At 37.5% G+C, this 27,639-nt stretch overlaps 1 protein-coding gene across 3 annotated transcripts; it reads left to right on the forward strand.

Moving 5' to 3' along the window:
• Nucleotides 1-320: 320 nt before the first annotated feature.
• Nucleotides 321-27,622, forward strand: atg2a (autophagy related 2A). 3 transcript variants are annotated; one of them, XM_067383974.1, is made up of 42 exons: nucleotides 321-836; nucleotides 1,444-1,606; nucleotides 1,715-1,864; nucleotides 2,400-2,502; nucleotides 3,275-3,413; nucleotides 3,668-3,862; nucleotides 4,519-4,621; nucleotides 4,809-4,976; nucleotides 5,408-5,550; nucleotides 6,088-6,163; nucleotides 6,502-6,754; nucleotides 6,842-6,983; nucleotides 9,089-9,187; nucleotides 9,272-9,439; nucleotides 9,562-9,826; nucleotides 11,518-11,605; nucleotides 11,719-11,887; nucleotides 11,965-12,107; nucleotides 12,298-12,452; nucleotides 13,266-13,420; nucleotides 14,786-14,936; nucleotides 15,061-15,245; nucleotides 15,460-15,540; nucleotides 15,640-15,746; nucleotides 15,834-15,926; nucleotides 16,009-16,079; nucleotides 16,170-16,246; nucleotides 16,539-16,709; nucleotides 16,788-16,914; nucleotides 18,339-18,565; nucleotides 18,733-18,962; nucleotides 19,349-19,484; nucleotides 19,556-19,768; nucleotides 19,848-19,949; nucleotides 20,051-20,135; nucleotides 22,676-22,829; nucleotides 22,912-22,981; nucleotides 23,157-23,239; nucleotides 23,348-23,469; nucleotides 23,656-23,810; nucleotides 24,596-24,748; nucleotides 24,880-27,622. In XM_067383974.1, the coding sequence occupies exons 1-42, from the start codon at nucleotides 666-668 to the stop codon at nucleotides 25,114-25,116; spliced, it is 6,078 nt and encodes a 2,025-aa protein (XP_067240075.1). In that variant the 5' UTR covers nucleotides 321-665; the 3' UTR covers nucleotides 25,117-27,622. The 3 variants fall into 3 exon arrangements, with proteins under 3 accessions (XP_067240075.1, XP_067240160.1, XP_067240249.1); XM_067384059.1 differs by having other exon boundaries at nucleotides 18,342-18,565; nucleotides 24,880-27,621; XM_067384148.1 differs by lacking the exons at nucleotides 22,676-22,829; nucleotides 22,912-22,981; nucleotides 23,157-23,239; ... (2 more) ...; nucleotides 24,596-24,748; nucleotides 24,880-27,622 and adding an exon at nucleotides 20,542-21,218.
• The last annotated feature ends 17 nt before the right edge of the window (nucleotides 27,623-27,639 follow it).

Here is a 27,639-nt window from a genome sequence, read left to right on the forward strand (position 1 = left end):
TATTACTGCAATTAATTAATGAATTTGTCTCTATAATTTTTAATTAATAAATTTGTTATTCCTTATTCAAATTTAATCTCTGACATAACACATAATCATTGCTGGACTGCCTGGATCTCATTTTCCCACGTTTTTGCATCAGCTCTACACAGTAAAAAATAAAATAAAACTGGTACAAGTTTGCTTGTAATTACTGTCTATGGTAATTTGTCTATGACTGGATCAGGAGATGACCGTCCAAACATGGCGGATTGACGCCTCCAACTTCCGGCACCTTCATTCTGCACTCACGTCATCACGCACGTTCGTTTAGTCCGAGTATGAAAACAATAAACAACCCGTTGGCCAGAGGAACCGTAGAGGACCTGTCGCGTATTTCAGTGACATATATTATTAAAGGCAGAACCGGAGTGACCCTTTTCAACACAAAGAACCTCTTTTAAACGCTGCTGTGGACAAACTCAAGTCCAAAAACGAAGAACCGGAGGATTTTGTTGTCAAAGGACAGGAAGTTAGACGGTTTCACCCGCTCTTGTCCATCCTAGTACGCTTATATTATTGCATTCTCACTTTCACACACTACCGAGGGGGTTTAAGTCTGTTATGCAGGACTGGTCTCTTGTTCCGCCACCTCTCAGCTCCCTCTCCCCGTCTGCTCTGGCCCTATGTCTCGGTGGCTCTTCCCCTGGTCGGGCTCAATAAAGAAACGGGCCTGTCGGTACCTCTTGCAGCACTACCTGGGCCACTTTTTGGAGGAGAGACTCAGTTTGGACCAGCTGAGCTTGGACCTGTACAATGGCAGCGGTGTCATTAGTGAAATTAACCTGGATGTTTGGGTAAGTGTGGGGTAAGACATGACCAGGCCAGTTTCCTTGTGTTTCGCAATATCTGGACTTCAGTATGAGATCAACACATCTTGTTAGTTGAAGGCTTGATGACTTGTGCAGAAAATACTGCATCTTAGATCCTCTTCCTGTTCTCGAGACACAGTGACAAAGGTTTACTAACTTTTGCTTTCACATTTTAAATCTGCACACTTTCTAAGTTTTTGTGGTGGTGTTACCAAACTGGGGTCTTCAAGGGAGTGGTAGGTCCATGGAAAAGTTGAGAGAGAAAAAAAAAAGTGTATAAATAAAATAATTAAACTAAATAAATTCAAAAGTATTTAAAGAAATAAATAATAGCAAATTGACAAATAAACAAATCTAACAGTACAGTGCGATAATATATTAACAATAATATTTTACACTTATAATTTTAACTTTTCCACAGTATAAATTGGGTGTTTTATATATACAAATATATATTAGTTTTTAAATTTTAAGGGGTCAGTTGAACAAGGATGATCATTTTAGGGGGTCTGTTGCATGAATTTACATGTTTTCTTACATGTGATCACGTGACCTTCATATTCTCTAACTATACTCTTAATCCTCTTTTTAGGCGGTGAACGAGTTGTTGGAGTCATTGGGAGCTCCGCTGGAGATTGTTGAAGGTTTTGTGAACAGCATCGCAGTGACCATTCCCTGGGCGGCACTTGTGACAGAACACTGCACCCTTGAAGTCACTGGATTGCAAATAACATGCAGACCCAAATACAGAACCAGTGAGTTAGACAGTTCTTTGTGGACTTGTTTGGTTTGATACATATAGCCATATTTTATACAGGATTGAGTTACAACTGTTCAATTGTTTGTTTTCTGATCTCTGTTAGATGGAAACTGGGATTCCCAAGGATGGTCGTCATGCATGACGTCCAGCATGCAGCTGGCCCAGGAGTGCCTGAAGGACCCGCCCGAGGCATCAGAAGAGCCGCCTGCTCCACTGGAGGGCCTGGAAATGTTTGCACAGACCATCGAGACAGGTGTGTCTCAGCTCTTGTGTCTAGTACATTTGCATATTGATTCATGAAGTAAAACTCTCACTTGGCAGTGGTGTTTTAGGTCTCTTTCCTTCTTTTGGCTGATATAATCTGTTATTACTTCAACTGCACCATTCTGAGGTCAAAAATATTTGTAGCTGACAGTTGTCCCAAGCAATGGATATTCATATATATAATATATTTAATTTATATATTTTACATATATATATAATATATTTGTAAAATATATGTACATACATATAATATATTTAATTTATATATATATTGTTTTATTAATGAGAAAAACAATATGTACGTTTATTCTTTTATATGGTTAGTATGCATATAATTAGTGGGATAATATACTCCAGTAATATACAGCCAGTAATTATTACTAAATAAGCCTTGACAGGGTGATTGAGAACCTGATGTGTGGCAGATGACCGGATTACTGCAAGTTTCACCATGAACATGTCAACATTGAAAGCATTATCTCACTGTATTTAGATTTCTTTTTGGCCTGTTTGTGTGTTTGCAGTTCTACGTCGAATAAAAGTCACTTTCCTGGACACCATAGTGCGAGTAGAACACCATTCCCTGGACGCTGAGGCTGGGGTCGCCTTAGAGATGCGCATTAAACGGTGAGGCCATGAATTCCATAGTGGATGTATTTATTTTTTTGTCTGTTTATTTATAAAGTATGATGAATTGTGTGTCAGCTAATGTAACTCCAGTAGATGTGCCATTAATGAATGGGTCAATATGATGTTTTAATGTTTTTAATGCTCACCAAAGCTGCATTTACTTGAACAAATATTCAGTAAAAAAACAGTGATATTTTACACTTCAAAATAACTGTTTTCTATTTGAATATATTTTATAATGTAATTTATTCATGTGACGCGAAGCTGAATTTTCAGCATCATTACTCCAGTCTTCAGAGTCACATGATCTTTCAGAAATCATTCTAATATGATGATTTGCTGCTCAAGAATTTCTTCTTCTTATTATTATTATTATTATAAATATTGTAAATAGTTGTGCTGCTTAATATTTTTATGGAAACTGCTACATTTTCATGATTTTTTTGATGAATAAAGTTCAAAAGTAAAACATTTATTTAAAATTGATTTTTTTTCCCAACATTCTAAATGTCTTTACTGTCACTTTTGATCAATTGAATGCATCCTTGCTAAACAAAAGTATTGTATGTTATTGTAAAAGCATATTTTCCCAGTTAAAATACTTTTTTAATCTTTACATTCTTGTAGTCAATATGCAGGTCACGTTAAAAATACTCATTGACTCGTAAACATCAAACATGTCCTTTAAAACCAGCCATTTCCTAGAGTACATTCCTTTGTTTGTGACCAAGCTGTGTTGTGTCCCCGGTGGTGATGTGTGGTACTGCAGGGTGGATTATTGTGATGAGGCTGTAAGAGACTCAAGCCAGACAGTGCCTGTAGACATCCACCAGCCACCAGCCTTCCTGCACAAGATCCTTCAGCTTAACTCTGTACAGCTGCTCTATGAGACCCTGGGAGCATCACAGGTCAGGGAAACTATATAACCTGTTAATTAGTGGCGATTATATTTAGAATGACCCCTTTTTTTTGCCTTTCACTTCTGCTCTAGCTTGTGTATTAATCTAATTTTTACTTTAAACACTGTGTACTACAAATGTTGTTGCTTTTGATGTTCCTTATCTGTGAGTCGCTTCTGCAAAATGCATAAATATAAATGTTGCAATGGCAAGCATACATTTCATGTCAGTAACGGACAGTGTCATTCAACTCATCCATTTAGGGGCTGATCCATTCTGGTATCATGGCGAGCAGCAGGGAGACAGATGAAAATGATGGAGATGATGATGCATCTGATGTCCCTCAATCATTGCATCCCACCCCAAAGCCCCCTGAGCCTCTGCTGATTGGACAATGCTCTGGATTCATAGAGACAACAGTCAAAATCAAACAGAATGAAATGCTGCCTGGGCCAAAGGTTTGTGTGTCAGCTGTTTACATTCACTTAAGACATAAGACAAGGATATTTTGACATATTTTTGTGTATATTTGTCCGTTCAAGTGCAAAAAGAGAACTCTGTTCAGTATCACGTACTATACAGTATGACAGGTGGCTTTCTGTGTGCACGTTTTGGATGTGTGCGCAGCACAGAAAACTGCTTGCTAGTCATCTTTTTGCACTTAAATGGTTTAAAGTCATATTAAAATGCACACAAAAGCATCAATAAGAGGAATTGAATTTTTAATTTTATAAGAAGTATCAGATTCCTGACCTTAAGTATCCGATTCCAGAATTGGAATCGATTTTTGATTCCCAACCCTAATTATAGCTGTATATTACTGCCATATGGATTTTACTTTGATACACTCATCTCTGGCAGATAACAGAATGCTTCCTAATTGTAACATTTAAATAAAGCAACTTTACAGAAAATGCTTGAAAATATAAGTTTTGTGAAAAGTGTTATACAAACTTGAATAGGGATTTTTGTATGAGATGGACAATCATGATTCTTCTGAATCAGATGTTCGCTTCAGCATGCATGCGAGATTTTGATTAGTCGTCCCAAAAGATCCATCGTTGTTTCATTGTTCACACAGAAAACTGTAATCTGAATTTCTTTTTTCTCTTAGTTTGAGTTGGATGGTAAAGTAGGGTGTCTCCACCTGCTGCTGTCCCCCAGTCAGATCACTCAGCTGACAGACCTCTTGTCCTCCCTCTGCATCGAGACATCAGGTAACATGAGCACTTTGTTGTGTGTTGGTCATCATTTTTTAACACGCTTTATGGCTCACTTTAAATATCCTAAAATATAGTACAAATGAGACACATCAACAATCATCATGTGGCTGTTTGTCAATCATACAAGAAAATGACTGGTGGTGCAGTGTCCAGTGAAATGACTCTGTTCTTTCTCTGTCAGATGGCAGTGGTGGTGTTGGTGTGTCTGGTGGGGGTGTCTCTAGGCCTCTTGGGTCTGATGATTTGCGGCTGATTGAAGAGGATCTTAGTAAGCAGCTGAACTCAGAAATGTATGACAGAGACCTGGAGCTGGATTCAGAGCCCTATATCAGTACTCTGGAGAACAGAGGTTAGGATAGTCAATATTTTGTTGAGGTTATTATAGATGACTGATTATAATTGTGGGTATGTTCAGAATGACACACTACTAGATTACATTTTTTGCAGTAATCTAAAGTTTGGAATAATTTTTTTTCAATGTTTTTGGCTGCATTTATTTGATCAAAAAATGTAAATAATATTTTAAAATGTTATCTATTACTTTGATTCAGCATAATTTTTTCAGTGCCAAATGATCCTTCAGAAATCATTCTAATATGCTGATTTGCTGCTGAAGAAACATTTATTATTATTATTATTATTATCAATGTTAAAAATATAGTTCTTAGTAACTTTTTGTCTCTTGAATTATTTGTAGTTTGGTATTTTGCCAGAATTGTTTGATTTTTGTCTGTGTTTGTTATTCTGTGTGTTTTGATCGTGACTGTTCTTCTGTCTCAGAGATGTTTTATTCGATGGGTCCTGGTTATATGACCAGCAGTGTGTTGTCGACACGCTCTGGGAGTGAATTATCTGACAGTGAGATGGAGTCATCCATTCATAGCCAGAGCAGCCTGGCTCAAACAAACCCTGTGTCTCCACAGGTCAGTGTAAGATTCTAGTTCAATTTCAGCAAGTTTTGTGTTTCGATTCATTCAGGTGTCCAAACGTTTTTCATAAAATGACAAAAAAATTGTGTGGTTTAAATTGCTTTGTTACAAAAACGCAAAAAAAGCATTTGCTAATTCTTTGTTTGTATTATGCATGCAGTTTTTCTGATCACGCATTAATTGAGAGACTACATTTTTGAATTCATTTGCAGCACCGTTTAAGTAAATTAGCAAAAAACAAAAAGAAAGAAAGAAAAGAAAAGAAATTGTATAGATATGGCACTAATAACACTGAGGTCATGGGTTTGATTCCCAGGTAATGCATGAACTGATATAAAGATATACTGTTTATTAACATCACTTCGTTTAAATGCATAAATGTATAATATGCAGGATCTAAGATTACACACTTCCCCCTTATACATTCAAATACATTTTAATTGAATATATTGACTACATATACTGTTATGCATCATCTACCCATGTACAGTGTGTATGATTGGCTTTCTCTTTATGATATGTCTCTTACAGGGAATGCTTAACTGTCCTCGTCGTTATCCTGTACCAGGATCCTTATCTAGTTTGCCTCAATGTAGCAGACCTCCAAGTATGTATCTAAACCTGTTTTAAACAAACACGTTCCCCCGGTTTCGCAGACAAGACTTAAGCCTAGTCCCAGACTAAAATGCATGTTTGAGCTGTAAGCAACTTCCACTGACATATCATGCACTGCCATTGTTTTGTCTCAAGATGCACACCAGTAATGTTTTTTTTTTCTAAGGCTCATTTAAAAAAGCTACTAAATGTCCTAATTGAACTAAGGCCTAATACTGGCTTAATCTAAGCCCTGTCTGAGAAACCAGGCTGTTGTGTAAGTCACTGCCTTCCATTAGTTTTTTATCTTGCAATCCATCAACAGTGTTTTCTTTTTTTTTTTCCCAATAGAACGGTCATCTCGAGGCGGCCAATCAGAGCCGATGAAACCAGACTCATTGCTCCGTCTCTCTCTGGGTGGAGTCACCCTGACTCTGTTAGAGCAGGACCCACCTCCTGGGCCAGATGGGTTCTCCTCATTGGCTGAGGTGTCACGGTTGTTTTTCCGTGAGCTTGCGTTCTTTAAGGACAGCATGTTCAGCGAGAGAGACTTCCAGAACCTGAGAGGAAGCTTTGCTAAAGCATGTGCCTACTCCCACATCAGGTACAACAGGAATCAACTGCTATGCTCCCCAACTGAATATGTATGTACACACACTCCTTTTGACTCCCTCTGAACTCTGGTCTTCAGGGTGACTGGTGCAGCAGTGCAGCTGGCATGTGAGATGCGTAGCGCAGGGCGACACACCCGAGCCACGACCTCTGACCTCTCCTTCAGCAGGCTGGAACTGCTGGAGTGCCTGTGGGACTCGGGCAGTCCGCAGTACACAGAAGTAAACAACACACCTTCAGACTCTTACACCCAAATGCTATCATCTCTCAGGCTTTCTGGGTTGATCTGGTCAGCCCTAAAACTCACTAAGCCCCAAAGCTGTTTTTGCTTTAAATCAGGTGGTCAGTCACCAAGGTTTTCCAAACTGCACCAACATGTGAACTTATTTACAGTGCAGATTTTTAAAGGGTTCATATTTTATGGGGTTTTTTCCCTCTGCAGTCCACTCATAAAATGAGTTTCTTTTACCAAAATCAGTCCTAATTTATTTGTTAAAGGGGTGGTTGATTATGATTTCGCTTTTTTTAACTTTAGTTAGTATGTAATGTTGCTGTTTGAGCATAAACAACATCTACACAATTACGATGCTCAATGCAAAGTGAGATATTTTCTTTTAAAGAATTCTCTTTAAGGACTACAACAAACGGCTGGTAGGGACTGCAATGAGCTTCTTCCTGGGTTAGTGACATCACTAACCCTAAAATTTACATAAACCCCACCCCCGAGAACACACAACCAAGGGGTGAGGCCATGTTATTGCAATACAGTACGTAACACAAATGCAATAGCTTATCATAAAAGCAAGATGACAACATAAGTAATAACCATAATTAAACTAAACTAGACCTGTTCTATTCTTCATGCAGTATATATTCTCTGGCTCTGTAGGATCTTACAACAGTTCCTACATGAGCGATTTATAGATTATCACAACAGAATATGCTCATCATTGACTTTAAGATAGTTAACTCCACATCAGCTACATAAATTAATCAACTAGCCATTCAGAAACATCCTGTTGCATTCTACATGTTGTCACTTCTTCTTGAGTCCATCATTGTCCAACATAAAAGACTGAACAGTTTATGACATGTTCAGTGAGTCTGCATGAGGTAAACTCCGCCCTCTTCTTGAGAGCAGCAGCTCATTTGCATTTAAAGGGACACACGCAAAAACAGCGTTTTTGCTCACTCTCAAAAAGTGACAAATTTAACATGTTATAAAAAATGATCTGTGGGGTATTTTGAGCTAAAACTTCACAGACACACTCTCATACTCACTTATTTTACATCTTGTAAAAGTGGCATTATATGACCCCTTTAATCTTTACTATGAAGTTCAGCAACCATTTTTCCCAAACTTGTCATTAAAAAAGTGCTTATAAACCAGCTGATGTCAAAAAAGTGAAGCTTTAAAGCAGGGGTTCTCAACCCTGCCCCTCAGGGTACAATTTCCTGCAGAGTTTTGCTCCAACCCTAATTTAATCAAGGCTAATTTAATCCATTTAATCAACTGCAGGAATGTGGACCTCGAGGGACGAGTTGAGAACCCCTGCTGTAAAGGCTCCATGCAGGATTCTGCCAAAATAAAATAAAAGTAGGATGTTTAACATTTCAGAATGAAGAAATCAATGAAATTTTAGTTTAATTAAAATTATTATTATTATTATTATTTTAAATCAAATTTTACAGTGAAATATTTAAAAAAAATATATTTTAATACTTTTATTTTGTATTAATAATAATTACTTCAGTGTTGTGACATATTTCCAAGTGAAACGGAATGAAACTCTGACCCTTAATTTTAATAAGCTTAGAATTAAATAGCTGTAATTTTGAGACTACATGTCATTGACTTATGATTATGAGTGGCTGGCCTCCACATACTGACCTAATGCTCAATAATGTTCATACTAATATTTGAACTGTTAGTTCACGTAAAGTGCAGTAAAGTCCTGTTTTTCATTATATGTCCTCTTGAAACACATTTGCTACTTCATTTTGTAGAATATTTTGTTTGATTTTTTTCTTTTACTTTGTTGCACTCTGGAACACAATCTGGACAGTCAAAACAGTCAACCAGCCTTATTACCAGAAAATTACCACTTGTTCGCTAGATTATTACAGTGGTGTAATGGTTTAATGCAGTCACACCTCAGTGGCTTTGCCAACTGCTCAAGGATAATTTTAAACAGATGTGAATACAGTTTGAGTTATGACAAGTCAGATGGCCAAAAGCTTGCAAATCCCCAGCAGGAAACATCTTGTAGGCTGATGAAGGTTCTGGAAGAGTTCTTGTGAAAGGCATGTGTGTTTCTTCTCCCAGCTTTTGCAGTTCCAGTCAGCCGGTCTCTTCACGATGGGCACCACTGCCAGACCCTGTGCCCAGTTCCACCACAGTCTGTTTGAGAGGCACATGCGAAAGGTACTGCAGCTTGACTTGTGAGAAGTGTTCTTGTCTTTGGCTATAGGTCTATATTAAACTGTTCTTGCTGTTTCTGTCCTGTAGAGTGGAAGCAGGCGGCGTGTGGTGCGCAGAGACAGCTCACTGCGGGTGGAGCTCGGGGAGCTCGGCTCTGAGTTGGACCTGGACATTCTGGGCCGACTGGAGGACATTCTGCAGGCCCTGAGCCACTGTCCCTCACCACCCCAAAGAAACACAGCACATGCTGCAGAGGTCACTAGAAACTCCTGTTTAAAAACAGTAACCCATTCTTCACAGAAAAAGCGTTTTGTTTTATTTCAAACCTTTCACAATAAAATTGGCTGTAATGTGTTTATTCCTCTTTATCTCTGCAGTCTTATTTGTTGGAGCTGCACTCTTCTCTCCTGCTCCAATCTCCTTACGCTGTGCTGAAGGTCCGTTTCCCCATCCCTGACCTTCGACCCCCGGGGCTGAGGCGACCCCTAAGCCAGCGTGCAGTGCGCAATGAGATCTTGAGTCTGCAGATCTCCAATCTGGAGCTGAAGTCTCAGCAGGGGCCAGACGTTCAGCAGGACGGTCCCTGCAACCCAGGGGCCAAACTTACCAAACTACTAGAGGCCTGTTTCACTGATCTGCACGGTAAAGCATCCTAAGATCAAAAGTAGCATATATTCTTTTTAGTTATCACATACACTACTGCTCAAAAGTTTGAAAGAAATTAATACTTTTATTCAGCAAGGACACATTTAATTGATCAAAAATAACAGTAACAGTTACAAACATTAATAATAATTAGAACCTGAACCAGCTAATCAAGGTCTAATTAGGCATACTAGAAACTTACAGGCAGGTGTGTTGAGGCAAGTTGGAGCCAAACTCTGCAGGACAGTGGCCCTCCAGGACCGAGTTTGGAGACCTCTGTATTAGACATACAAACAAGAGTGAATGTGTGCTTACTTCTTAAAGGTGCCCTAGAATTAAAAATTGAATTTATCTTGGTATAATTAAATAACAAGAGTTCAGTACATGGAAATGACATACAGTGAGTCTCAAACACCGTTGTTTCCTGCTTCTTATATAAATCTCATTTGTTTAAAAGACCTCCGAAAAACAGGCGAATCTCAACATAACACCGACTGTTACGTAACAGTCGGGATCTTAATATGTACGCCCCCAATATTTGCATATGCCAGCCCATGTTCAAGGCATTAGACAAGGGCAGCCAGTATTAACGTCTGGATCTGTGCACAGCTGAATCATCTAGGTAAGCAAGCAAGGACAACAGCGAAAAATGGCAGATGGAATGATAATAACTGACATGATCCATGATGATATGATATTTTTAGTGATATTTGTAAATTGACTTTCTAAATGTTTCGTTAGCATGTTGCTAATGTACTGTTAAATGTGGTTAAAGTTACCATCGTTTCTTACTGTATTCACGGAGACAAGACTATCGTTATTTTCATTTTTTAAACACTTGCAGTCTGTATAATTCATAAACACAACTTCATTCTTTATATATCTCTCCAACAGTGTGTAATGTTAGCTTTAGCCACGGAGCACTATCAAACTCATTCAGAATCAAATGTAAACATCCAAATAAATATCATACTTACGCAATTAGACATGTTGCATGACGAACACTTTGTAAAGATCCATTTTGAGGGTTATATTAGCTGTGTGAACTTTGTTTATGCTGCTTAAGGCAAGTGCGAGCTCCGTGGGCGGAGAGCGTGAGCATTTAAAGGGGCCGCAGCCTGAATCGGCTCATATTTAATGATGCCCCAAATTAGGCAGTTAAAAGAATTAATAAAAAAAAAATCTATGGGGTATTTTAAGCTGAAACTTCACAGACAAATTCAGGGGACACCTTAGACTTACATTACATCTTTTAAAAAGATGTTCTACGGCACCTTTAAATAAAATATTGTCAAAGAGTTTAAATGGACTACTTCACAACTAGACCTAGAACTTCTTTTACCATTCTTATTTATTCTTTATTCCCTTAAATCCCTTTTAATCCTTTAATTATTTATTTTCTTTAAATAAAAATACCAACCCTCAAAATAACAATTGCGACCAATTTGTTTGTTTTTTTGTTTGTTTTTTTTAAACAAGATGAAATTTAATTTCCATTTCCATTTTTTTTTTTTTTTTTTTTTATGTTGCTAGTCAGTACACATTATTCTAAAAGGAAAAAAAATATTTGCTATTAGTTTATGTTAGATTTTGTTCTCTGTTTCTCTCTATTTAGATTCTTTCTACAGTTTAGTGTTGAGGATACAATGGTATTTTTGTTCTAAATGAATTTGGTGTGTGTGTTTTAGGAGTGTATGAAGGCTGGGAAGGAGAATCATTTCCCTGTATCCGTGTGCAGAAGAGCCCAGATCCACAGAACCCTGATGGCATTCCCAGGTGAGTTAGTGAGTGTATGTGTGTCTGAGATTACACTTTGGGTAAAATTAAATACAACACAAGATATTATACAAATCTTTAGAATCTTAAATCGCTCTCTTTTCCACCGGTAGGATTCAGGTGCGAGTGAATGAGGGAGCGGGCTCTGACGGTGTGGGTGTGTGTGAAGGGGTGAACAGGGACCTGGGGCTGGGCTCCATGTCTCTGGAGAACCCATGTGAACTACGAGAGAAGAACAGCTCTCCCTTCTCATCCAATCGCACTATGTTTGAGACGGAAGAGGTATGTCCATCTCATCGGTCTGCTTGTCCGTCTTTCTTTCATTCCTATACTTCACTCATTCTCTGTCTCTTTCTCAGATGGTGATCCCAGCTGACCCAGAGGAGATGGAAGAATTTCAGTCTCAGTGTATATGTCAGTGTCAGTATGTGGTTGACATCACGTTTCCTGTAGCTTACATCCTTCTGCCCAGTAAAGAGGCTTTTCTGAGCATCTATAACAGGTATCACTAAACACTCAAACATTCAAGAGAATTAACTGTTAAAGCTTTATCTCTGAACATTGATTTCAAATACCCTTTTCAGCATAAATTAACATTTTAGATTATATGCATGTTGTGTCAGGTACAAAAAATAACTTTTTTTTGCAAGACAATCCTTAAAATAAATACCTTTTTAACTCTTTCTCTCCAGGATTAATAATGATCTGTTGATGTGGGAGCCCCCTCCACCTCCTCCATCCCCTCCTCCTGCTCCTCCTTCTTCTTTTCAAAGTTCTCGTAGTCCTTCCCACCAGCACAGACCTGAAGATGATGAATTTTACCTCTGTAAATCTGCCTTCAGGCTGGGTCAGTCATGATCATCTGTTTCATATTTCAAATTCTGAACATTTTGGCTCAGGGTTATTTTAGTGTTATTTATATACTATTATAGTATTTATTCATATTTTGAATTAGCTTTTAGCTTTTATTTTTTATATTTTCAGTTTTAATTTTAGTTTACGTTTCAGTAATTTTGATGTGCTTTGTCATTTTTATTCATTTTTTTTATATAGCTTCAGTTATTTCAGTTTTAAGTTTATTTAATTTAAACTTATTTCAGGCAAGTCGTTTTAAATTTAAGTTTTTCATTCAATATTCAGATTTTATTTTGTTTCAATAATTTTAATTTTGGTTAACAATAACAACACTGTTTCAGCTTGTGCTGTGTTGACAGTCCTTTACCTAATTTGGTGTTCCTGGTCAAAAATGAACGGCATTTGAAATTGCTGGTAAATCTCTCATTATGATATATTATCATCAAATACTGGATTTAATCTTTTTGTCAACTTTGTCAAGTTTTGGATTTCATTTAGGAGCCAACTGATCATAGGCATCATTGATCTGTGCTTATGCACCTGTGTTTGAGTGAAAAATGTTCACTCAAGCTTATTCACCTCAAAAAAAAATCTTTGGTGCATAAGCTCAGATCAATGAGGTAACAAGGTGGGAGGGAATTTTGAAGTTTTTATACCCTCTTTGAGCAAAGTCAGTAAGTTTTAGTCCAATCTGATTACATTAACTAGCATTTTCAGGAAAAAAAAAAAATCCTCTCTGGGTCAAAATGACCAAAACACAAAATGAGGGTTAAAAATTGATTCCTAGTCTTTACACTTATTCCAGAATCTGACTCTGAGGAAGAGGAGCCTCAGTTCTACTCAGCCAAACAATCAAAAAGAAGGAAACACTTAGAGCCTCAGTCCAGCCACGACCTCAGTCTGCTCTGTTTAACGGTGCTGATTGGCAAAGGTCGCCTTCAAGCCATGACAGACAGCAAGGTAAATTAAATGAAAAATTGTGTGATACATTGGTGTAGCTTTGTTGCTAGGGGTGTAATGGTACACAAAGATGACTGTTCGGTACGTACCTCGGTATTAAAGTCACAGTTCGGTACGGGTTCGGTACAGCAGGGGGAAGAAAACTAAACATAAAATTGTTTGCTTTTTTCTTATTTTTTGATAAACAGTGGTTTATTGAACACATTGTGTCTCTCTCTTTAAATAAATTAAATTATAATGAACATTTTTTAAAGATAAAAAAAATGATCTCCGCTAATGCTGTAAACTACAGTCAAACCAAAAATTATTCTGATATTTTTTTATATATTTTTACAAGTGGGTCCAGGACACTATAGTTCATTTATGTAAGTGAGGATAGCAAAATAAAGTAAACTGTGACATACTATACCCAAAAATTATTCATACAGTGGACTAAAATTGATGATAAATTTGGAACCAAAAATTAAGATACTTTGACCTGATCATGTTTTGCTTAAGTGTTATCTGACATAATTAGATTATTTTTTTTCTGAAACAGTTTAACTCTGAGATCTTGTCATATTTTATTACCATTTTTTAAACTATAGTGAATAAACTATTAATGAATGAAATGTTCTGGGTGTCTGAATAAATGTTTGATAAATAAAGGTTAACTGTATATACAGGGAACACTTTCTTGCACATTACTATAATATTAAAGGTTACAATTAACAACAGAGCCCAAACTATTAAATTCAGTTGCTATTTATTTTTAGAGATAATAATCAACACTCAAATAAAAAAACAAAAAAACATATAAACTGCACATAAGGCAGGTTTTGCATTAACTTCTAAATCTAATCATTACATTTTCAATTATATTTCAATTATAATTCATTTTTGAAATATATTTACACAGTTACTGTCATAACTTGTTTTCATGACAAATTTATTTAAACATATATTAAACAATTAAGACATTACTGTCAGGTAAAGTAAATATAATGAATATATAAGCTAACATATTTAGTGAAATGCTCCCCTCTAGAGTTCAATTCTCTAGTGAACTAACACGCTGTGGACACTAAATGACTTACCTGAGGTAAATGTAATGCTACATGAGATATTATCCTCAAGCTGTTTTAGTGATGTCTTTCTGCGGTGGAAAACTAGTTGAGAGATTATTGGAGTGTGAATTGCCTGTGACTGACTGTATTCATCGTCTGACTGTATGCACTGAACTGTGACATCCGTACCGTGACGGTTCGGGATGAATGCATGTAACATTGCACCCCTATTTGTCACAATAGCAACATTTCAGAAGTGGACACCAATACCAGTGAAATTTAACTTTAAAAATTAAATTTTGATACTGTTCTCTTTAAGAATGAAGCTGGACGTAAAGTGGACCTCTGTCATGGAGAACTCGTTTTGGACTTGGAAGGGGGGAAGATTTTTAGTGTGACGCAACACCAGAACAATCCCAATCTCAACTTCCTGACAATAGAGAGCAAAAGAGTGGAGCTGTATCATAAAGGTGAGCTGTTAAACCTTTTCAGATTACATCTAACCTCTTATTCCTGTAGTTTTTGCATGAGGAAAAGGTGATTATCCTGTTCTGATATGACAAATGATTTGTGTGTCTTTGGCTCTTTATACAGCGGAGGTGCCAGACTCCCCTATTCCTGTGAAATTGGAAATGCCCAGGTTCACTTCCCCAGGTCATCTGGACCCTACCATTTACCCCACAGAGGTGGGGGTGAGCAGCGTCGGTGGCCGAGAAACCGGCGTTCAGATGCTGTCGACTGCCATTAAAATCACATTAGATCTTGAAAGGAATGTGAAGGTTAGTGTGTTACTTACATACAGCATACTTGCAAGATGTAAACTGTATTATCGCACAACTCTGACTCTGCTTAATTAAGATATTATAATCATTAACGGCAGGATTTTCTGTAAAGCTGCTTTGAAACAATGTGTATTGCCTGTCACTTCTGTAAATAATAGGATGATTGTTGTTTGTTTGTCACCTATAAGTATTCATCTCCTTTTCTCTGCAGGAGTTTCTGGTCGCACTGCGACTCCATGGTGCTACTTTACGACATCACATGGCGTTGACCAATCATAGCTGGCATGAGCAGGTACCTGTTGGTAACTAGATTAGATACATACTTTAAATACACATGTGGATCTGTCATGAACGAATGGCTGATGTGTATCTTTCTTCATTCTCCATCCAGATTGTTGATTTCCTTGATGTCATCGATGATGACATTTTAGGCTACACCCCACCTGCTGTAATCACAGTTCTTCACACACACCTGGCCACCTGTGCAGTGGACTACAGGTATTGTAGCAACACTGAATGTTTAGTGAAGTCTGACAAAGATTCTTTGCTCTTTCTGTCAACTTTCTTTGTCTTTTCTCCCTCCAGGCCTCTTTATCTTCCTCTGCGAGTTTTGTTTACAGCCGAGTCCTTTTCTTTATCCAGCAACATCATTGTGGACACCGCAACCTTTCACCTCAGGTACTCGTAACTGTAGTGTGATCCTAAACGGTTGCAAGGAGATCAGTTGATTGGATCTAACCACTCTGAAATCTACTTTTAGGTTTATCTTAGATGACTCTGCATTGTACCTGTCTGATAAATGTGAAAGTGATACGGTGGATTTGAGGCGAGGTACAGAACAAGCATAGCTTTTAAGATCTGAATTTTCATTAAAGACTAAAGGTGGGCCACCTCTAATCATATTGTGTTTGTCTGTGTCAGACTATGTTTGTGTGTTAGACATTGATCTGCTGGAACTGGCCATAACGACTTGGAAAGGAACCGACTCAAGTAAACTGGTTAGTTTCATGCTAACTATCACTGGCTTGAAGATTTCTTAGCATTTGACTTTTATTAAGTATTATATAGGTAGTTGATCAGTAACATGACCAGTAAACATCAATATTTTAAGTAATTTATTTATTTAAAAAGATAATAATATTTCAGGACTCTGCAGTAGCTGCTTAAAAATTAATGTTGACTTCCCACATATGCTTCTGATTTTTTTTTTTTTTTCTGATTTATCTTGCATTTTGTTAATGACGATCTGTCTGTTTTTTTTTTTGTTTGTTTGTTTTTTTTTATTTCCAGACTCAGCCGCTGTTTGAGCTTCGTTGTTCTAATAATGTAGTTCATGTACACACCTGTGCGGACTCGTGCGCTGCTCTAGTTAACATGCTGCAGTACCTGGTTTCCCAAGGCGATCTACACCCTCCCCCTCGCCACACATCCCCCACAGAGATCGCTGGACAGAAACTTCTGGTGAGATTTGTCTTTAAAGCGGTACTACAGCTTCTTTCCCCCTGTTTGTGTTCAACTCTTAAAATGTCTGTCTTTTAGCTGTCAGAAAGTCCCGCATCCCTTCCCTCATGCCCACCAGCAGAGACAGCAGAAATTAACCAATGCGACCTCACAGATGCCTTGATCGACACAGAGAGAATCCTACAGGAAGAGACGCAAGATTCTGGTAAGACTTTGGCAGTTGCTTATATAGATCCAAGGCATGTTTAGAACAGAACATGTAGAAATCAAATTAAAGGTGCCGTAGAACGTCTTTTTAAAAGATGTAATATAAGTCTAAGGTGTCCCGCTCTCCGCCCACGGAGCTCGCGCTTGCCTTAAACAGTGCATAAAGAAAGTTCACACAGCTAATATAACCCTCACAATGGATCTTTACAAAGTGTTCGTCATGCAACATGTCTAATTGCGTAAGTATGGTATTTATTTGGATGTTTTCATTTGATTCTGAATGAGTTTAAGGCTGTGCTCCGTGGCTAAAGCTAACATTACACACTGTTGGAGAGATTTATAAAGAATGAAGTTGTGTTTATGCATTATACAGACTACAAGTGTTTAAAACTGAAAATAGCGACGGCTCTCTTGTCTCCGTGAATACAGTAAGAAACGATGGTAACTTTAATCACATTTAACAGTACATTAGCAACATGCTAACAAAACATTTAGAAAGACAATTTACAAATATCACTTTAAATATCATGATATCATGGATCATGTTAGTTATTATTGCTCCATCTGCTATTTTTCGCTATTGTCCTTGCTTGCTTACCTAGTCTGATGATTCAGCAGTGCACAGATCCAGAGGTTTTGCCCTTGTCTAATGCCTTGAACATGGGCTGGCATATGCAAATATTGGGGGCATACATATTAATGATCCCAACTGTTACGTAACAGTCGGTTTTATGTTGAGATTCGCCTGTTCTTCGGAGGTCTTTTAAACAAATGAGATTTATATAAGAAGGAGGAAACAATGGAGTTTGAGACTCACTGTATGTCATTTCCATGTACTGAACTCTTGTTATTTGACTATGCCAAGGTAAATTTAATTTTCAATTTCAATTTAATATTTTTTAATATTTTGTTTTATGACTAATCATTTATAGATTTGGAAATAGGTAATTTTAAATTATATTTAGACTAGTTTGTGGCCGGTAAGATGTTTTTTGAAAGAATTCTCTAATGCTCAACAAGGCTGCATTTTAATGATCAAAAATACAGTAAAAACAGCAATATTGTGAAATATTATTACTATTTCAAATAGCTGTTTTCTATCTGAATATATTTTAAAATGTATTTAAAAAATATTCTGCATCATTACTCCAGTCTTTAGTGTCACATGATCCTTCAGAAATCATTCTAATATGCTGATTTGGTGCTCAAGAAACATTATTATCAATATTGAAAACAGTTATGCTGCTTCATATTTTTATTTCAGGATTCTTTGATGAATAGAAAGTTCAAAAGAACAGCATTTAAAATGTATTTACTGTCAAATTTGATAAGTTTAATGCCTCCTTGCTAAGTAAAAGTATTAATTTCTTTACCTATGAATGGTATAGATTAATGGTTATTCAATTCTGTGTATTTGACAAGCAGGTTCGCCTTCCATCCGCCGAGCCTCACCTGTCTCGGTCTATCTGTTCCCGGGAGAAGCCCCCAAGCTCCGCCCCTCTGTTCTAGAAGGGGAGGAGTCTGATATTGATGGACTGGTCTCCACAGCTATGGAAGCTCATGCAGATATGATGTCAGAGGAAGGCTCAGAGGGTTCCACTGACAATGATGATTTCTGCATCCTAGAGGCTCCTGGGATGGGCATCCCAGTATGTGCTCATCTCAGTTTTAATGTTCTTTGAAGTTGCTTTTAAGTACATTGGTGTAGGATTTAAACAGTTTTCACTCAGAAATTGCTAGTAAATGGAAGTGAAAGACTGAAATAATATTGTTTTATTTACAACTTGGACTCTCTCTATCTCTCTCTCTCTGACAGCCTAGAGACGGTGAGCCTGTGGTGACAGTGCTCTCCCAGGGTCCTGTAAAGGTGCGGGATGGGTACTACTCTCGGCCACGGGGCAGTTCAGATCTGCTACGCGCCCCGGCCCGTTTCCCAGTGCCTCAGAACAGAGTGGTGCTCCGAGAAGTGTCCGTCGTCTGGCACCTGTATGGTGGCAAAGACTTTGGTGGCAAACCCAGCTCAGCCCATACACCGCACAGCCATAAGTAAGTCCTGCAGAAGGTCAGAGAAGAGAGAATTTTAGGGAGCTTTGTTTGATTGGCTGGTCCGAACCTGAGTTCAATTGCTCCCCCTGCCCCCGCTGGATTGTGTTCGCACTGTATTGTTTGATTTCGAACCGCATTTCTTTTGCGTCATCAGAGCAGCAGCTGTTTACTTGGTATCGACTCGGTATCGAAGTTGGTACTTTTGACAACTCTAGAACACCCTTTTTTTATGTGGACTTGGGTATAGTTGGTGGGCATTTTGGTGCAGATCTGAGTGCAATTGCAATGTTTACATACACTGAACTGAACAAAGGGGGCAGGCTCTGAAAAAAATGCTCCTAACGAGCTAGGTGTGAAACCGCCTTAAGGTTGTTTTTGTCTCTCAGGGTTCGCTCAGCTGCTCCCGGAGCCCGTGGTTCTCCTTCTCGTTCAGCAGGGCCCTCGCGGCCCCAGAACTCTTGGCGGTGGGTTGGAGGAAGTGGGCGGCAGCACACGCTGCTCATGGAGATACAACTGACAAAGGTATATTGTATTGTAATAAGCCATTTGAAGACTCAGAAAGCCTTGTTTCTAACTTGTTTCTCTCTCTTCAGGTCAGTTTCCAGCATGAGACGTACCCAGTGGTGACGCCCCCTGCTACAGGACTAGATGCAGAAGGACCGGGCCTTGGGGAGCAGCCTATTTCCCGCCAGGTGTTTATCGTCCAGGAACTTGAAGTGAGAGACCGCCTGGCTTCCTCTCAAATCAACAAGTTCCTGTACCTGTACACCAGTGAGAGCATGCCACGCAGAGCCCACTCCAACATGGTGAGTTACAGAGAGAGATAGAAAGAGAACAAGTTCCTGTTTGTGCTTGTGTTCTCACCTGTCCCACTCGCTGCTGTAGTTGACAGTGAAAGCACTACAGGTGATGCCTGAATCGGGTCTGGGCGGACCGGAGTGCTGTCTGAGAATCAGTCTGTTACCGCTGCGACTCAATATCGACCAGGTACGCATTACTCATTATATAACATCATTTTTCAGCATAGAGCAAATAATGAAAAATCAGACTCAGTAAAAGCAACATAACCATTTGTTTTCATTTCCCAGGATGCACTTTTCTTCTTGAAGGACTTTTTCAGTAGCATGGCTGCAGGAGTTAATCCTTACTTACCTGTCGACCCTGCAGCTGAGGGTAAGTCTGCCCCCTATAATAGTTTTTATTAATATTTTGAATTTTTTTAAATAATACTATTTAAGTTTATTTCTATTTCAGTTTTAGTTCAGGTTTAGTTTTTTATTTCCAGTTAGTAATTTTTAGTGCTCCAGCTTAATTCAGCTTTCCAAGGCAACATTTCTAATTTTCATTTAGTTTAAGTTTGTCATCAAAATATACTTTATTGTGTTTCAGCCTTATTTCAGTGCACAAAATATTTTTGTACTAGTTTTAGTTTTAGTTAAAGGCAGGGTAGGTGATTAGTTGATAGCAATCATTAAGTTAAGTGGTCTAAATATATTTATAGTGTTGTCCAAGTTCTAGATATTTCGATATGTATGGTTACTGAAATATCTGAAACGGTTCCAATGCTCCTTTTCTGCAGTATCAATACACCGATACCAGCTGCGCGTTCTTGCTCTCTTCTCTCCGACCGCGAATTGACACACCTGCCTCCTCTCATTCACTCGTCTCACTCGCTTCGGTTGAATAGTGCACGTATTGCACATAATTTTACTCATTCCTGCAGGTTTCACACTCACATCAAAAGCGCACGCACCACTGATCTATATAAGTGGCGCACATAAAGCCGCCTCTCATACAGCTTGCGAGTACCAAATTGACTCCTTTTTCATTGCACTAAAACGGTCAAATACATACAAAATGATGTCAAAATGTCCGTCTTGCAGAGTATTCAGGTAAATATAGTCAGTTTTGGAACGAAACGCATGTTGTGTAACAGTATATTGGATCTGTGCATAAGCTCCTAAAGTGACAGCAGCCTAATTAACCTGCTGCTTTCTGTAATGTTAAACAAAGAAAAAAACAAGAATAGAAAATCACTTGCTACCCTTGGCTGAATAACTTCTGTAACTTTAATTGTAAGCATTAATCTGAATTTAATTTTTACAGTGACACATTTGATCACTTTAATTTCTGTAGTATTTCTTACCTAAATACTGCTGTTAGACCCACCTGAAAAACTTTGTATTAAATCCATGTTTATTTAATTTGTCTCTTTATTCTATTGTATTTATTTGTGCTATCGTATATTTGTTTTTATTTCATTACTGTTTACTTGTCTATTATTCATATTGTGTATATATATATATATATATATATATATATATATATATATATATATATATATATATATATATATATATATATATATTTTTTTTTTTTTTTTTTTTTTTTTTCATAATTTGGGTAATTTTGTTTCAATAGCTTAAAAAAAGAACAAGGGAGGCTTTATTTAAAGGCGTAGGACCATAAAGTGTTTGTCCAATTATTGCATTCGGTCCATTATAATGATACAATGTATTTCCATACCTCCACACACCCTGCTCGCACAGACATCACACGTCATCAGCGCGTTTCATGCTATGCGGAGTTAGACAGACCTCAGTCGCAAGCACCACAACCAAAACAGAAGCAGGCCTTTTACAGTTCCTTTTACAGTTGAACCAAAACAATGAGCATATTCTGCATTCATGCCATAAATACCATAATTTGGAAGAGACGGAAACCCATGACGTTATACTCCGAGCGGTTCGCGACTCGAATTCATTTATTTCAATGGCAACACTATCAACACCGAAATAAATCTTCAGCAGTCAGGTGGTACAGGTCAGTGCTCTTTGTTTACGTTCATTATTATTGTAATGTTATGTACTTTGAGACATGAGGTAGTTTAACGCCTTTCCTCGTGATGCTTTTGCTCCCCGCTTTATGCGGTCATGTGTTTTGGTGGAGGCGTAGCTTGGGAGAGCATTCTAAAGGGAGGGTGGGATCTTATGCTTTCAAAGCTAGCTCGCTATTGCTAGCCTCTCTGAAAATTGCCTACCCTACCTTTAAAGGAACACTCCACTTTTTTTGAAAATAGGCTCATTTTCCAACTCCCCTAGAGTTAAACAGTTTAGTTTTGCTGCCGTTCCATGGCTGCAGCAGTGCAATGATATTACGCAGCGCCCGTGAGCCCCTGCTTGCACAGGGAACGTGCCTTGCAACCATGGAGACGTTTGTGAGAGACGCTGCGTAATATCATTGCACTGCTGCAGCCATGATACGGCAGCAAAGTTCCTTGATTATTACGCCTGAATGAGAGTATAGTTCCTAGCCATATCAGCCTAGAAAATCGCAAATTTTCATTTTCTGTCGGTCTTAGTACACGATTTAACTACAGAAGAGTCAAGTTTTAAAAGGAAAAATATCAAAACTCTTTGGTCATTTTTAAGCGCGATGCTAACGGTCTAATCAGATTCAATGAACTATGCTAAGCTATGCTAAAAGTGGTACCGCCAGAACCGGAGATCGGCTGAATGGATTCGAAAACGGTAAAACTCAACTGTTTAACTCTAGGGGAGTTGGAAAATGAGCCTATTTTCAAAAAAAGTGGAGTGTTCCTTTAACTATAAAAAAAAACGTGATGTGTATATGTATTTAAATTTATCATTTTAATTAAATTTAATTGTGTATTGGCATTTGTGTCATCTTTATTTCTGATCACCTGATCCCAGTGAGGACTGACGCTCCTCAGAAGGCTTCAGATGACACAGATCCTGCCTCTGGATTGGGCCATGATCTCGCTGCTTCTGTAGAAACAACTTATAGTGAGCAGAGTTCCTCCTCCGCTGGCTCCTCGTCCTCCTCCGACCAACCCATCTACTTCAGGTAGAAGATCTGACGTCAAACCGCATTAGAAAACCAATGTGTCAATCATAATTAAGTTCCGTTTACACTCTTTCTCTTTTAGAGAGTTTCGGTTCACCTCTGAAGTTCCCATCTGGCTGGACTATCAAGGAAAGCATGTAGTTATTGAGCAGGTTGGCGATCACCTATATAAAATAACTGTGATCCTTTATGTTCATCTGTGTAGTTGGAGTGCTGAACCTTAACACAACAACATAAGCTCTCCCAGGTTTTCTGAATAATATCAGTGGTTTGTTTAGTTCAGCTGCTTTTGTATAATAATTCGTATTATTATCTCTGTTTTCCTAGGGAACATTTGCAGGCATTCTTATTGGCCTGGCCCAGCTGAACTGCTCTGAACTGAAGCTGAAGAGATTGTGCTGCAGACATGGGTAAATGCTCTCATTCACAAGCACATCTGCATCTTCATCTTTTTGCCTGCTTTACTATTATAAACCTTTTAATCTAGATCTGAAAAGTGAGTTGTTGTTTTGTCTCAGGCTGCTGGGTGTTGATAAGGTGATTCAGTACGCAGTGAACGAGTGGCTTACTGACATCAGGAAGAACCAGCTGCCGGGGATTCTGGGAGGTGTAGGTCCCATGCATTCTGTTGTACAGCTCTGTGAGTATGAGATGTCTTATTTCTGTTCAGTACTATCTCAGCTGCTCAGTAATGCTGAAATTTAGGGCAATATTTATTTGTGCTGAAAGTTTAATCATTTTTTCAGTGATGTTGGTATTTAATGACCATTAGGTTAATCTTGAATATATTCAGATTGAATGCAATCAAGTTTTCTGTTCTCTGCAGTCCATGGTGTACGTGATCTGTTCTGGATGCCCATTGAGCAGTACCGCAAGGATGGACGCATTATCCGAGGCCTCCAGAGGGGGGCGGCATCATTCGGCACCTCTACAGCCTCTGCTGCCCTAGAGCTCAGCAACAGACTAGTGCAGGCAATTCAGGTATATACACACTCATAAAACCAAATATAATCATTCGTAATCATACTTCAAAATACTGTTGTTTTATATTTATATATATATATATATATATATATTTTTTTTTTTTTTTTTTTTTAATGAATGTTGTTGCCGTTTACCATGTTACTAGATATTTTTTGTTAGTTTTTTCTTTTTGAAAAATTTAATTTATATATTTAGATAAATATACTAGATATTTTTATTCATTTTTGATTTGATAGATCTTTTTTTTTAATTTGCATTTGTTTATTTTTGTATTAATTTTATGTGCATCATTTGTATATCATATTTCTATTTTGTTATATTTTTATAATTATATCTATTATATTTTTGAGATTTTTATAGTCATTATTATATTTATAGATATTTTAAAATTGTATTTTATATATAATATATATAATTTGTATATCATATTTCTATTTTTATTTTCATAATACTTTCATAATTATATTTATTAATTTTGTAAATATTTTTTATATTCATTATTATTTATGATTTTTAAATAGATTTTTCTTTTAATTATATTTAATTATTTTTGTATTATATTTATATGTATCATTTGTATATCACATATATTTTTTGTTATATTTTTATAATTAAATTTATTGTATATTTTCTATTTGTTTATATTTATAGTTTTTATATTTATTGATGTTTACCATATTGCTAGATATTTTCTATTTAATATTTATCCGTCGCACCACACAGTAAAAAAAAAAAATCCCCAGTGTAACCTAAAAATAATCTATTTTCCCGTGCTTTGCCAGGCTACCGCTGAGACCGTGTATGACATCTTATCTCCAACCCCGCCTCTGACACGTTACATCACTGAGGGACGCCCCACTCCCCGTCCCAGACGCACCCCTCAACCAGCTGACCTCAGAGAGGGTGTGGCCAAGGCCTATGATACTGTCAGAGAGGTACGTCCCTGTATTATTACAGACATTCCTCTCTGTGACTATTAATTTTAATAAATGTATAATATAAAGTGTTTATGGCTAATTCAACTCAATTCAATTTGACATCCTCATGCCATCTTTGCCTTTCCCAGGGTGTGATTGACACCGCTCAGACTCTATGTGACGTTGCGTCTCGTGGACACGAGCAGAAAGGTCTTCCTGGAGCAGTGGGTGGGGTTTTGCGCCAGATCCCGCCTACTGTGGTCCGTCCACTTATAGTTGCCTCAGAGGCCACTTCGAACCTTCTGGGAGGAATGCGGAACCAAATTAAACCAGATGCGCGGAAAGAGGACTTCTTAAAATGGCGCACCGAAGTTGGCCAAGAATGAGATTGACAGGCGTTAATGGAGTCTGATTTTTTGTTTTTTGTTAGTATGAATGTAAGAGTGTGAATCTGTGAGTATCAATGCAAAAACAAAGGACAAAAAAAATGATAACTGAACCATTTTTAAGTGGCTTCCACATAGTTGCACACTTCATGCAATGCAAATGTTTCGTCTTGCACTTTTGCTAGAAGCGAGCGCTCTAGACAGCCAAGTGCAGCTCAGTCTCATCTTGTCGTATTGAAACGTATGCAATCATATCAGTCTGTAACTATGTTTACCTGTGAGCTCAAGACCGGATGTTTCCCCTCTCTGAAACACTCATTTAACATCTGATTGAATCGATTCTCTCCCTCTGAAGTATTACAAACGTAATGTTGAATTTCTGATTTAGGTAAGGTGAAAGGCTCATTAAATACACTGAGGTGGCCTTACCATACTATAGAAGCTTGTTTCCGCCACTGAATAAAATAATATAAAAGGTAATTGTGACTTTTTCTCGCAATTCTCAGAATTGCAAGATATAAACTCTCAAAAACGTCAGTCTTTTTTCTCTTCACAATTGGACATAACACAATTGCGAGTTTATATCTCATAATTCTGACTTTATAACTTGCAATTGTGAGATTATATCTCGCAAAAAAAGTCAGTCAATTGTGAGATTAAAAAGTCACAATTAGCTTTTTTATTTTTTATTTCATGGCAGAAACAAGCTTCCATACCATACTTTTCATTTAACACTAGGAAAGTTCTTTGTCCACTTGTGTTTTAAACACAGTCCTCTATCTTGATGTCTTTGTGCCATAATTCTACTACATTGACATTTATAAAGATCTTGTTTTAAACTGTCCTTTTGAACTCTTTCTTAAAGCCTAAATGCGTTCATTATTTAAGCGGCGCAATCAGTCCCAGAGTCTCTGAACGGGAATGATCACTCTTGTTTTCTATTCATTTTCTCTTCTTTCAGAATGTGATGAAGAATTGTTGTCTTGTCTTTTTTCTTGGTGAATCTTGCGAAATGTCCAGGCGCTTTCCTCAAAAGCATTGTGAGCGAAGTTGATCGTAGAGACCAGTGGTGGCAATGGGAAACGCAGCCCAGGTCATATTTCGCCCCAAAATAAAAATGTCATTTATTAAGTAATACGATTTTACATTAAGAAAATGAAGCCTATTTTAGAGTTTCTTACATTGTGACATTGATTTCTTGACAATTTGCATCTGAAAAACATCCGGATATTGTGCATTTAATTCTCCTAATTCTCATTTTCAATGGTGATTTTTTTTATTTCTGTATTTAAATTAGCATAAAGTACAACAAACACACTCATTATATATAAATACTTGGATATTTTAATATTATTATTTCACACTGCAGTCATGAAAATAATGTCACAATGCAAACTTTATTTTCTAAAATGGGATTTTCTTTTCTTTTGTTTCCCTTTTATCTCCCATTTCCTCCTAAATCAAACATGCTTGCTTTCATCTCATTAGTTGCCTTCCTACATGTTTTATATATTTTATTTCATATTTGTAATAATGGCTAATGTAAAAACTGATGATGTTGAGCATTTGATGTCCTTGTGCAGGAAGAATCTGTGGGCAGTTGGTCGGTTGACAAAGGGCTTGTGGGTAATGTTACATTCACATATTTGTTTTTTGTTAATGGCATAACTGTGTAAGGGAAGTGAGTTTTTGGCGTGTGTTTTTATGTCCAAGTATGTACAGTGTGTGTTCTGAGTGAGTGTGTAAGGACATGCATGTTTGTGTATCGATGGTTGACTGGCTGGCTATGGGATTCATAGCTATCAGTGTGTTTCTTCTGTAATTACAACTATATCATACGCTGTAAGAATCACCTGTATAGTACCAAGACAATGTGTAAACAAATTAATACAACAACAACAAAAAAATAAGGAATAAAAATGTGCATTTGAAAAATATTGCAATGTACTGTTGTAAATGTTGCATACACAGAGGCAATAGTAGGACTAAAAAATCATGTCATATAGCTTGACCGAGCAGATTTCCATTTCTGCGTCATCCTTGAACATTGAATTAATAGATTTAAACATATTATAGTTTTTCATATATAACTTAATAGAGGATTCAGCCCTCCAATCTGCTATGTGCCCCATTGACAATGTGATTTTTTTTGTTTTTTTTTGTTTTATGATATGAATATGAACATGTGCCATGCATAGTCTAAAACCAACATGTTATATGAGTTTCACAGACAAGGTTTAAGCTAGTCCTGGACTAAAATGCATCTTTGAGCAGTTTGAACTGAAAGCATCTTGAAGTGACATTTCTTAAAATATGTCAGAGCCATTGTTTTGTCTCAAGATGCACCCCGGTAATGTGATATTCTAGGGTACGTTTATAAAAGCTACTTAAATACCCTAATTGAACTAAGGCCTAATCATGGCTTAGTCTAAGCCCTGTCCGTGAAACCGGGCCATAATGGTTTAAAATATACAATAAAGTAGGGGGGAAAGTAAAAAGGGGGTAAAATGTCTTTGGAGACTA

This window comes from Chanodichthys erythropterus, chromosome 1 (genome assembly GCF_024489055.1).
Source record: "Chanodichthys erythropterus isolate Z2021 chromosome 1, ASM2448905v1, whole genome shotgun sequence".
NCBI lineage: Eukaryota > Metazoa > Chordata > Actinopteri > Cypriniformes > Xenocyprididae > Chanodichthys > Chanodichthys erythropterus.